This window comes from Anomaloglossus baeobatrachus, chromosome 2, assembly GCF_048569485.1.
Source record: "Anomaloglossus baeobatrachus isolate aAnoBae1 chromosome 2, aAnoBae1.hap1, whole genome shotgun sequence".
In the NCBI taxonomy this organism is placed as follows: Eukaryota; Metazoa; Chordata; class Amphibia; order Anura; family Aromobatidae; genus Anomaloglossus; species Anomaloglossus baeobatrachus.
In genome coordinates, this window is record NC_134354.1 from 746721277 (window position 1) to 746734502 (window position 13226).

The 13226-nt window shown below is 44.1% G+C and overlaps 1 protein-coding gene across 1 annotated transcript in view; it reads left to right on the top strand.

The window, feature by feature from the left end:
• Nucleotides 1-2091: 2091 nt before the first annotated feature.
• Nucleotides 2092-13226, top strand: part of PDGFD (platelet derived growth factor D) — a 309522-nt gene continuing 298387 nt past the window's right edge. Inside the window, exon 1 of the mRNA XM_075337454.1 lies at nucleotides 2092-2693. Within this exon, the coding sequence (XP_075193569.1) occupies nucleotides 2582-2693 (112 nt within the window). The 5' untranslated portion in view covers nucleotides 2092-2581. The remainder of the gene's footprint in view (nucleotides 2694-13226) is intronic.

The window sequence follows — 13226 nt, forward strand, 5'->3', positions numbered from 1 at the left end:
TTTCTCTTCCCACGTTTTACTCTATTTTTTTCCTTCCTTTCTCTCTTTCTTTCTGTCCTATCTTTCCTTCCTTTCTCTTTGTCTTTCTTAATTCCTTTTTTCTTTACATTCTTCTATCTTTCCTTCTATTTCCTTCCTTCCATTTCCTTTCTTTTTTCCTTCCTTCCTTTCTCTTTCCTTCTTTCTTTTTCTCTCTTTCCTTACTTGTATCTTTCCTTCTCCTCTTCTTTTCTTCTTCTATCCTTACTTCTTTCTTTTTCTCTATTTTTCTTTCCTTACTTCTACCTTTCCTTCTCTTCCTTCCTTCCTCTTTCCTCCTTTCTTTTTCTTTCCTTACTTCTATCTTTCATTTTCTTTCCTTTCTTCACCATTCTTTCTTTCCTTCCTTTTGCCTTCTTCTTCTTCTATCTTTCCTTCCATGTTTTCTTCCCTTTCCTCTGTCTATCCTTTTTCTTTCTTTCCTTCTATCTTTCCCTTTATTTACTCCCTTGTTTTTTCTTTCTTTCCTTCCATTTATTTTTCATTCTGTTTACTTCCTTCCTCTTTCTTTCCTTCTTTCTTTTTCTCTTTCTTTCCTTACTTCTATCTTTTCTTCTTGTTCTTTCTTTCCTTACTTCTACATTTTTTTATCTTTCCTTCCATCTTTTCTTCCCTTTCATCTTTCTTTCCTAAAATCATTCCTTCCTTTCTCTCTTTCTCCTTTTTTGTTCTCTTTCCTTCTTTCTACCTTTCCTTCTTTCTTTTCTTTCTTTCCTTCTTTCTTCCTTCCTTCCATATTTCCTTTTCTTTCCTTCCTCCTTCTATTGCCACCAGTACATATCATCTATATCATTCTCTATATACTTTACATTTACCTTAATTGAGGCTATGTGCGCACACTGCAGATTTACCATGGATTTTGCTGCTGATTTGCTGCAGAAAATGTGTCTAACATTGCTGCAGTCATTCCCTAGCAAATCCTATGGGTTTTAAAAAATGCTGTCCGAACACTGCGTTTTTTTATACCTGCGGATTTACCGCCGGATTTTCCGCTGCGGAATTAATGAGCATGTCACTTCTTTTCTGCAGGTACCTGGGATTTTGCCATAGATAATGGCAAAATAACGCAGGGACCAACCTGCGGAAAATCCGTGTTAAATCCGCGGCAAACCGTGGTAAAACCGCATGCGGATTTCGCTGTGGTTTTGGTGCGGTTTTTACCATGGGTGCAGGATTCTTTAAGAGGGTCCGGATTTTCCTTTAGAAAAAGGCACTTTCTAGTATGCACATAGCCTAACGGGTGCTGTACACGCTGCGACATCGCTAGTGATATCGTGCGTGATAGCACCCTCCCCCGTCGCACGTGCGACATGTGGTGATCGCTGCCGTAGCGAACATTATCGCTACGGCAGCATCACACGCACATACCTGGTCAGCGACGTCGCTGTGACCGCCGAACAGTCCCTCTTTCAAGGGGGAGGTGCGTTCGGCGTCACAGTGACGTCACACGGCAGCCGTCCAATAGCAGAGGAGGGTCGGAGATGAGTGGCCGGAACATGCCGCCCACCTCCTTCCTTCCGCATTGCCGGTGGACGCAGGTAAGGAGATGGTCGTCATTCCTGCGGTGTCACACACAGCGATGTGTGATGCCGCAGGAATGAGGAACAACCAGCGGCATGCAACAGCAATGACATTTGGAAAAGGAGCGACGTGGCAACGATCAACGATTTTTGCCGTTTCTCCGATCGTTGATCGTCGCTCCTAGCTGTCACACGCTGCGATGTCGCTAACGGCGCCAGATGTGCGTCACAAACACCGTGACCCTTACGATATATCGTTAGCGATGTCGCAGCGTGTAAATGGCCCTTTACACTAGAACCCAAAGATGGCCAAATCTATTAGCAAGCCTCCATCTTGGGGGTGCATATAAGAAAGGACCTAAGAAGCCCTAGCCTCAAATTTCCCCCTAAACTTTCTTTTTCTTACACATTCCCTGGATTTGTTCTGAATATTTTTGGATGTCCCCTTCTGGAGGGGTGCATCCCCCCAGGATTCAGGGTTACACCTTTGTGTGGCTCTGAATAGTTGGAGGGCAGAGTTGGTGCAGAGTTGGTGAGGGGCAGCAGATGACTTCCTCTGCTCTCCTTGGCTTGCCTTTGATTTAGGAGCTGAGGGAATGTGTTCCCTGTAGTTAGTGGTGAGCAGCCCCTGGCTTTTTTCCTGTTGTTCTCAGTCCTGTTTCCTTCAAGGCTCTGTCTCACACCAGCAGCATTCTCCTCATCTGGAGCTCCCAGGCACCCAGCTATGTGCTGTTTCTGCAGAAATGCCTGCTGTACAGGGGGAGCTGCTTCACAAACTCTGCTAGCCAGCAGCTGCACAACTCCTGCAACATTCAGCCTCCTTCTCCATTAGAGAACACCAGGCTCCTACAAGGACAACGTGCTGCCCCAGAGAAGAAGCCTTGAGGAATCTGCAGCCTCCAACCTGTTACTGCCAGAACATTGCCACAAGGGATTGTTTTCAGAAGACATTTTGCAAGTTCTACCTGGAGCAGAAGACATCCTCTGATTCATCCCATACTGAGCATTGCCCACTATTCCCAATGAGGTTTCCATTGCTTTTCAGCCTATTCTTTGCAAACTTCTGCACTCAAGGAACTTTATCCCAAACTGGAAACCTGAAAGGAATAAGAGGCTCCAATTTAAAGAGAGATGGTAGGTGCTGCGTGGGGTCTTTGTCTGTGAGGGGCTCTGGGAAGTTGGGGTCCTCCTGAGTCATTTTAGGGATAAATTGTACTTGTGATTAACATGTCAGATTACTCTGCAGATTTCCAGCCTGGGATGGAGACCTGTGTGCTCTCTGCTTGTGTGTTTTCACTTATCTCCTCTACATGTGACACTTTCCAAGTTGTTTCTAGTAACCTCAGGATGGGAACATTCCTGGATGTTTGTTACTTTGTATCTCTGGATAGAGGACATTGTTTATCAATAGAAACATCTGTTGTGTAAATATTGGAAAGCCTTTATCAAAAGGTCCAGATCAGTGCTCTCCAACATGGGGCACTACAACTCCCAGCATGCCCTGTTATCAGCATCATGTCAAGAAAGTTGTGCAATACTTTTCACAGGGTGCTAGAACTTCCAATATCTCCAGCGCAATATTTGGTGAATTTTTTATTTAACTTTGTAGCCGCCATACATCGATTTACTTGCCGTCCTTTGTAAAATCGCTTTATATTGAATGAGCCCCCTTTATCTGATTCTTTCTGAAGTTGACTATTTTATTTGAATTTTTGAATTGTTTTATTTCTGTTTTCTTTTATATATATATATATATATATATATATATATATATACATATATATCTATATATATACATATATATCTATATATATACATATATATCTCTATATATATGTATATATATATATTTTTATATGTATATATATATATATATGTATATATATATATGTATTTTTTTTTTTATATATATATATATATATATATATATATATATATATATATATATATATATAGTAATGTTGCGGCAACTTAGCTCTTCTTCATCTGATTATTTCCTATTTTTTTTAATTTTTTTGTTTTCTTATATAATATATATGAGAGTGTTGCGTCACCTTAACCCTTCTTTATCTGCCTATTTCCGATTTTTTATTTTATTTTTTTATTTTATTTTATTTTTCTTTTTTCTTATATAAATATATGAGAGTGTTGCATCACCTTAACCCTTCTTTATCTGCCTATTTCCGATTTTTTATTTTATTTTTTATGTTATTTTATTTTTTTTTCTTTTTCTTTTTTCTTATATAATATATATGGGAGTGTTGTGTCAACTTAGCCCTTTTTTATCTAATTATTTTTGATTTTTTTATTTAATTTTTTTTTTATTCTCCCGTTTTCTTTTATAATACATATGGGAGTGTTGCGGCATCTTACCCCTTCTTTATCTGATTATTTCTGATTTTATTTTTTTTATTTCTCACTTTTTTCTTATATAATATAATGTATATGGGAGGTTTGCGACATCTTAGCCCTTCTTTATCTGATTATTTCTGATTTTATTTTTTTTTTTTTATTTCTCATTGTTTACATAAATAATATATATGGGAGTGTTGCGTCATCTTAGTCCTTTATATGATTATTTCCAATTTTTTTATGTTATTTTATTTTTTTTATTTTTCACGGTTTTCTTAAATAATATATATGAGTGTTGCGGCATCTTAGCCCTTCTTTATCTGATCATTTCATTTTATTTCTTTTTTTCTTTTTTCTTTCTGTTTTCTTAAATAATATATATCGGACTGTTGTGTTATCTTAGCCCTTCTTTATGTCCTGATTTCTGATTCTTTTTTTTTTTATTTTTACTTTCTTTCCTCTCTATTTTCTTAAATAATATACATGGGAGTGTTGCGGCATCTTAGCCCTTCTTTATCTGATAATTTCTGATTTTTTTAATTTTATTTTATTTTTGTTTTTATTTCTCATTGTGTTTTTAAATAATATATATGGGAGTGTTATGACATCTAAGCCCTTCTTTATTTGATTATTTTACATTTTTTATTTTATTTTTTTATATTTCTCAGTTTTCTTAAAAAAAATATATGGTATATGGGAGTGTTGCGGCATCTTAGCCCTTCTTTATCTGATTATTTCTGATTTTTTTAATTTTTTTTTTTTTTATTTCTCACTGTTTTCTTAAATAATATACAGTATATGGGAATGTTGCTGCATATTAGCCCTTCTTTATCTGATTATTTCCGCATTTGGCTATTATTTCTATCCATTAAAATCAATGGGTCTGTGCACACATCCATATTTTTTCATGGACGAGTGTCCGTATGGTGCACACACGTGTCCATGTGTTCCCCACGGAGACAAGTCCATTTTTGTATGGCAGCGTTGATGTCAAATGGACCACACACTGATGTGATCTGTGTGACATCAGTGTGACACATACTGGAGAAAACACGCATCTTTTGAAATAAAGTGATTTTCTATACTCACCTATCTCCAGCGATGCGGTCTTCAGCACTGCTGTCACTTGCCTCCAGGCCCGCTCGTTATGCTCATGAATATTCATTAAAGCGGAGACCTGGAAGCAGTAGCAGTTCCGGGGACAGGTGAATATAGAAGTTACTGCTGTCTTCGGCGCTGCTGTCACTTTCTTCCAGGTCCGCTCATTATGCTCATGAATATTCAGTAAAGCGGAGACTCAGAAGCAGCAGCAGTGCCAGGGACAGGTGAGTATAGAAGTTCCTGCTGTCTTCGGCACTGCTGTCACTTGCTTCTGGGCCCGCTCATTATGCTCATGAATATTCTCTGCACTGCAGACCCGGAAACAGCAGCTGCACTGGGGACAGGTGAGTATAGAAGTTCCTGCTGTCTTCGGCACTGCTGTCACTTGTTTCCGGGTCCGCTCATTATGATCATGAATATTCACTGCACCGTGGACCCGGAAGCAGCAGCAGCGCTGGGGACAGTTGAGTAGAGAAGTTCCTGCTGTCTTCGGCGCTGCTGTCACTTGCTTCCGGGCCCGCTCATTATGCTCATGAATATTTACTGCACCAGGGACCCAGAAGCAGCAGCGTTGGAGACAGCAGTGCTGGGGACAGGTGAGTAAAAAGTTCATGATCTCTGTGTGATATCATGGATAGCACATGGAGAACACACATTTGCTAAAATCACGGCACACGGAAGGACATACGCATCTTCAACACGGACTGTGAAAACTGACCAAACACTGATAAAAATCACAGAAAAACAAAACAGAAAATAGCAGCTTATTCTTCTTTAAATGCTGTCGGAAATGTTGGCGTGTGCCCGTTTGCCTTTGTGATGAATGCCGCCCCATAGTTTGGGAAGGGTTTCTTACGATGAGATTTTCTAAGAACCCAGTGAGGGGTAATGTCCCCCGCAGACACTTATGAAGAACAGTAGGATGATGGCTGCTGATGATGGGAGCAGAGTGATGACTTCAGATTAGTAAATCACAGAAACTCTCTGGAAAATGTGTAAAGAAAAGAGAAACAGTTGGAAAAATGCAAACTATTTGAGGGGGGAACAGAAGAGCACATGGCGATCAGATTTCACAAGTCGCCAGGTACTGAGCGTGTGCTGGAAAGTTTGGGCTCTGCCAGAAAAGTCTTCACGCTCTGCCCTGACTTTTCTATCTCTGTGACTGATTGGTTTGAAGTCACTTAATCACTTTGTACATGTTAATATCCTGCTCTGAGATAACGTATCTTGTATTCTACCGCTGTGTACAGCTCATATGTTCAAGTACTTAACCTTCCTGAACTATAGGAAAGTAGAGAGGAAGAATGCAGACATATACTGGATGTAGCCTATTCCCAGAGCTGGAGTGGCGGTGTACTGAGGACACATCCAGTGCTATAGAGGACAGCAGAGGAGGAGAGGACACGAGAGGATAGCAGAGGAGAGAGGAGATGAGAGAGGAGGAGGGAGAAGAGGAGAGAAGAGAGGAAAGGGAGAGAGGAGAGGAAGAGAAAGGAGAGGAGAAGAGAGGACAGGAGAGGAGAGGAGGAGAAAGGAAAGGAGGAGAGTGGACAGGAGAGGATAACGGAGGAGAGAGGAGATGAGAGAGGAGGAAGAAGAAGAGGAAGAGAGAGGAAAGGAGAGGAGAAGAGGAGAGAGGACCTGAGAGGAGAGAAGAGAGGAAAGGGAGACAGGAGAGGAGGAGAAAGGAGAGGAGGAGAGAGAGGAAGAATGCAGACATATACTGGATGTAGCCTATTCCCAGAGCTGGAGTGGTGGTGTACTGAGGACACATCCAGTGCTATAGAGGACAGCAGAGGAGGAGAGGACACGAGAGGATAGCAGAGGAGAGAGGAGATGAGAGAGGAGGAGGGAGAAGAGGAGAGAAGAGAGGAAAGGGAGAGAGGAGAGGAAGAGAAAGGAGAGGAGAAGAGAGGACAGGAGAGGAGAGGAGGAGAAAGGAAAGGAGGAGAGAGGACAGGAGAGGATAACGGAGGAGAGAGGAGATGAGAGAGGAGGAAGAAGAAGAGGAAGAGAGAGGAAAGGAGAGGAGAAGAGGAGAGAGGACCTGAGAGGAGAGAAGAGAGGAAAGGGAGACAGGAGAGGAGGAGAAAGGAGAGGAGGAGAGAGAGGAAGAATGCAGACATATACTGGATGTAGCCTATTCCCAGAGCTGGAGTGGTGGTGTACTGAGGACACATCCAGTGCTATAGAGGACAGCAGAGGAGGAGAGGACACGAGAGGATAGCGGAGGGGAGAGGAGATGAGAGAGGAGGAGGGAAAAGAGAAGGAGAGATGAGAGGAAAGGGAGAGAGGAAAGGAAGAGAAAGGAGAGTAGGAGAGAGGACAGGAGAGGAGAGGAGGAGAAAGGAAAGGAGGAGAGTGGACAGAAGAGGATAACGGAGGAGGGAGGAGATGAGAGAGGAAGAAGAAGAGGAAGAGAGAGGAAAGGGAGAGAGGAAAGGAGAGGAGAAGAGGACAGAGGACCGGAGAGGAGAGAAGAGAGAAAAGGGAGACAGGAGAGGAGGAGAAAGGAGAGGAGGAGAGAGGGGAAGAATGCAGACATATACTGGATGTAGCCTATTCCCAGAGCTGGAGTGGCGGTGTACTGAGGACAGATTCAGTGCTATAGAGGACAGCAGAGGAGGAGAGGACACGAGAGGATAGCGGAGGAGAGAGGAGATGAGAGAGGAGGAGGGAAAAGAGGAGGAGAGATGAGAGGAAAGGGGGAGAGGAGAGAAAAGAGGAAAGGGAGAGAGGAGAGGAGGAGAAAGGAGAGGAGAGTGGACCAGAGAGGATAGCGGAGGAGAGAGGAGATGAGAGAGGAGGAAGAAGAGGAAGAGAGAGGAAAGGAACGGGAGAGAGGACCAGAGAGGAGAGAAGAGAGAAAACGGAGACAGGAGAGGAGGAGAGAGGAGAGGAAGAATGCAGACATATACTGGATGTAGCCTATTCCCAGAGCTGGAGTGGCGGTGTACTGAGGACAGATCCAGTGCTGTAGAGGAGAGGAGGATAACGAAGAGGAGAGGACAGGAGAAGAGAGGAGACATGGGTGGCATGGGGGAGAAGAGAGGACAGGAGAGAAGAGAGGAGATGAGAGAGAAGAGGAGAGGACAGGAGGAGAGAAGACAGGAGAGGAGGAGAGAAGAGAGGATAGGAGAGAGGAGAGGGAAGGACAGGAGACGAGAGGAGGAGAGAGAAGAGATGGGAGGCATGAGGGAGAAGAGAGGCGATAAAAGAGAAGAGGAGAGGACAGGAGGAGAGAAGACAGGAGAGGAGAGAAGAGAGGAGATGAGAGAGGACAGGACAGGAAAGGGCAGGAGGAGAGAAGACAGGAGAGGAGAGGGAGAGAGGAGGAGAGAAGAGAAGACAGGAGAGAGAGAGAGGGGAAGGAGAGAGTAACGATGAGGAGGATAGAGGGGAGGAGAAAGAAGGAGATAAGGGAAGGATGGGAGAGGAGAGGGGGGGAGATGGGAGGGACGAGGGAAGAGAGAGGACAGGAGAGAAGAGAGAGAAGAGGAGAGGACAGGAGAGAGGACAAGAGAGAGGAGAGGGATAGAGGAGAGATGGGAAGGGAGAGAGAGAGAGACAGAGAGAGAAGAGGAAGGTGCCCACAGAACTCAGCACAAGGGTTAAAGAGCCTCCACCTCATCTAAGAACCCAAGCTCTAGGGTTCGTCTTCACAATTGTGTCCTACTTGTTGTCGATTCTTCACCCTAACATTAACATTTTTATCTTTATGTTTGAAGCATGAAATGTGGGAAAAGGATGAAAAATTCAAAGGGGCTGAATACTTTTGCAAGGCACTGTATCTCCTTAGGTCACTGTCTATAAATCCACAAGAAAGAGATTTATAAACATGTAATTATTTGGTGACAACCACATAGACCACCTAAAATTGTGCACTAGACCAGAAAATGGTAAAAAGTCTGTAACTTGATGTGTACCTGACAGCTGATGGGATGGATTTGGTAGAATGTATCAGCTATCAGCTTCTCTTAAAGGGGTGGTCCAAAACAGAAAGTAGTTTTCATCCAAAATCTACATACAGTTAGGTCCAGAAATATTTGGACAGTGACACAATTTTCGCGAGTTGGGCTCTGCATGCCACCACATTGGATTTGAAATGAAACCTCTACAACAGAATTCAAGTGCAGATTGTAACGTTTAATTTGAAGGTTTGAACAAAAATATCTGATAGAAATTGTAGGAATTGTACACATTTCTTTACAAACACTCCACATTTTAGGAGGTCAAAAGTAATTGGACAAATAAACCAAACCCAAACAAAATATTTTTATTTTCAATATTTTGTTGCGAATCCTTTGGAGGCAATCACTGCCTTAAGTCTGGAACCCATGGACATCACCAAACGCTGGGTTTCCTCCTTCTTAATGCTTTGCCAGGCCTTTACAGCCGCAGCCTTCAGGTCTTGCTTGTTTGTGGGTCTTTCCGTCTTAAGTCTGGATTTGAGCAAGTGAAATGCATGCTCAATTGGGTTAAGATCTGGTGATTGACTTGGCCATTGCAGAATGTTCCACTTTTTTGCACTCATGAACTCCTGGGTAGCTTTGGCTGTATGCTTGGGGTCATTGTCCATCTGTACTATGAAGCGCCGTCCGATCAACTTTGCGGCATTTGGCTGAATCTGGGCTGAAAGTATATCCCGGTCCACTTCAGAATTCATCCGGCTACTCTTGTCTGCTGTTATGTCATCAATAAACACAAGTGACCCAGTGCCATTGAAAGCCATGCATGCCCATGCCATCACGTTGCCTCCACCATGTTTTACAGAGGATGTGGTGTGCCTTGGATCATGTGCCGTTCCCTTTCTTCTCCAAACTTCTTTCTTCCCATCATTCTGGTACAGGTTGATCTTTGTCTCATCTGTCCATAGAATACTTTTCCAGAACTGACCTGGCTTCATGAAGTGTTTTTCAGCAAATGTAACTCTGGCCTGTCTATTTTTGGAATTGATGAATGGTTTGCATCTAGATGTGAACCCTTTGTATTTACTTTCATGGAGTCTTCTCTTTACTGTTGACTTAGAGACAGATACACCTACTTCACTGAGAGTGTTCTGGACTTCAGTTGATGTTGTGAACGGGTTCTTCTTCACCAAAGAAAGTATGCGGCGATCATCCACCACTGTTGTCATCCGTGGTCGCCCAGGCCTTTTTGAGTTCCCAAGCTCACCAGTCAATTCCTTTTTTCTCAGAATGTACCCGACTGTTGATTTTGCTACTCCAAGCATGTCTGCTATCTCTCTGATGGATTTTTTCTTTTTTTTCAGCCTCAGGATGTTCTGCTTCACCTCAATTGAGAGTTCCTTAGACCGCATGTTGTCTGGTCACAGCAACAGCTTCCAAATGCAAAACCACACACCTGTAATCAACCCCAGACCTTTTAACTACTTCATTGATTACAGGTTAACGAGGGAGACACCTTCAGAGTTAATTGCAGCCCTTAGAGTCCCTTGTCCAATTACTTTTGGTCCCTTGAAAAAGAGGAGGCTATGCATTACAGAGCTATGATTCCTAAACCCTTTCTCCGATTTGGATGTGAAAACTCTCATATTGCAGCTGGGAGTGTGCACTTTCAGCCCATATTATATATATAATTGTATTTCTGAACATGTTTTTGTAAACAGCTAAAATAACAAAACTTGTGTCACTGTCCAAATATTTCTGGACCTAACTGTAATGCCATAATCTAATCTACTTTCTAATCTACTTTAATGAAAAAGTCCCTATTGTTTGCTTACTCTACACTAACTGCTTTTTTATTACTACCTTTTTTCCCTTCGTTTGAGAATTCCCAGTGCATGCTTGGTACTCAAACAAAGCGTCATCAGGAGCAGAGGCTGTGGTCACTGCATCAGGCTCTGCTCTTTACCTAACATGAAAGGCCACTTGCAAGTGCGGCACCAGTCTCTACTTGCAGAGTATTCTTATAATATGCACTGACAGTGTGTTCTCCTGCTACCACATTACTTCTGATCAGAGCCAGTGAGATAGCACACTGTGCACAGTGACAAGAATTTACTAAGCATCTGATAGACATGAAAAAAGGCGCATGTTCAGTAGAGCAGCAGCTAGCTCAGTCCGTGAAACGAGTATCACTGATGACACTTTGTTTCAGGGAGAGTTCACAGGTTACAGCAGTGACCACAGCCTCCTCCTCCTGATGACGCTTAGTTTCAGGGAGAGGACACAGGTTAAAGCAGTGACTACAGCCTCCTCCTCCTGATGACACTTCATTTCAGGAGAGGGTACAGGTTACAGCACTGACCACAACCTTCTCCTCCTGATGACGCTTAGTTCCAGGGAGAGGGCACAGGTGACAGCAGTAACCCCAGTTTCCTTCTGATGATGCTTCATTTCAGGGAGAGGGTACAGGTTACAGCAGTGACCACAACCTCCTCCTACTGATGACTATTCGTTTCAGGGAGAGGGTACAGAGTACAGCAGTGACAACAACCTCCTCCTGATGACGCTTCGTTTCAGGGAGAGGACACAGGTTACAGCAGTGACCACAGCCTCCTCCTCCTGATGACGCTTCATTTCAGGGAGAGGGTACAGCACTGACCACAACCTCCTCCTCCTGATGACGCTTAGTTTCAGGGAGAGGGTACAGCAGTGACCACAACCTCCTCCTCCTGATGATGCTTCGTTTCAGGGAGAGGGTACAGGTTACAGCAGTGACCACAACCTCCCCCTTCTGATGACGCCTCGTTTCAGGGAGAGAGTACAGGTTACAGCAGTGACCACAACCTCCTCCTCCTGATGACGCTTCATTTCAGGGAGAGGGTACAGGTTACAGCAATGATCACAACCTACTCCTCCTGATGATGCTTCGTTTCAGGCCCACTTCACACGTCCGTGAAACACGTGCGTGTTTGTTTTGTTTCCATATGTACCGAAGACACGGACACACGTGCTTCAATGTTTGGAGTTACACGTGCGTTTATCCATTAGGTCCGTGTGTCCGTGTGCGTGATACGTATGTGTATCCGTATTGCACAGACGCATGTCCGTTTACTGCATGGAACACGCACACACGGACCCAATGAAAGTCTATGGGTCCGCGAGCACACGTACGTGACACGGATGCATCTCCGTATGGTCCGCGTACATTGTGTGCTTTTTTGAAGCGATATCTGTCATTCTTTTTTTTCTGTGTATGTCAGTCAATCTCCCTCAGTCCATCGGTCGGTCTCTCTCTGTCGGTCGGTCTCTCTCTCTCTCTTGTCTGTCCCTCTCTCAGTCTGTCGGTCAGTCTCCCCCCTCTCTCATACTCACCGTTCCCCGATCACTGCCGCAGTGCTGCACAGCTGTTAGAAAAAAGTCCGGCGGCTGTAACTATTTTGAAAATGCCGGCCGCTCATTAATCAATCTCGTATTCCCTGCTTTCCCCACCCACCGGCGCCTATGATTGGTTGCAGTGAGACATGCCCCCACGCTGAGTGACAGCTGTCTCACTGCAACCAATCACAGCCGCCGGTGGGCGTGTCTATATCGAGCTGTAAAAAAATAAAAATAAATAATTAATAAAAAACGACATGCGGTTCCCCCAAATTTTGATACCAGCCAGGGTAAAGTCTGGTATTCTCAGGATGGGGAGCCCCACGTTATGGGGAGCCCCCCAGCCTAACAATATCAGCCAGCAGCCGCCCGGAATTGCCGCATCCTTTAGATGCGACAGTCCCGGGACTGTACCCGGCTCACCCCGATTTGCCCTGGTGCGGTGGCAATCGGGGTAATAAGGAGTTAATGGCAGCAGCCCATAGCTGCCACTAAGTCCAAGATTAATCATGACAGGCGTCTCCCCGAGATACCTTCCGTGATTAACCTGTAAGTTAAAGAAAATAAGCACACACAGCGAAAAATCCTTTATTTGAAATAATAAACAAAAAAAACACCCTCCTTCACCACTTTATTAAGCCCCAAAAACCCTTCCAGCTCCGGCGTAATTCACGGAGGTCCCGCAACGCTCTCATCTCTGCTACATGAAGGTGACAGAAGCTGCATTAGAACACCGCCGCTCCTGTCAGCTCCACGCAGCAACTGAGGTGAGTAGCGCGATCAGCGATGATGTCACTTAGGTCACTCGCGGCCACCGCTGGATCCTCCAACTGTGACAGCAAGTCGCCTGAGTGACAGCGATGAAGTCACAGGTGAGTTGTGGTCTCGGGTGGAGGATCCAGCTAGCCGCAGGTAGCCTGAGTAACAGCAG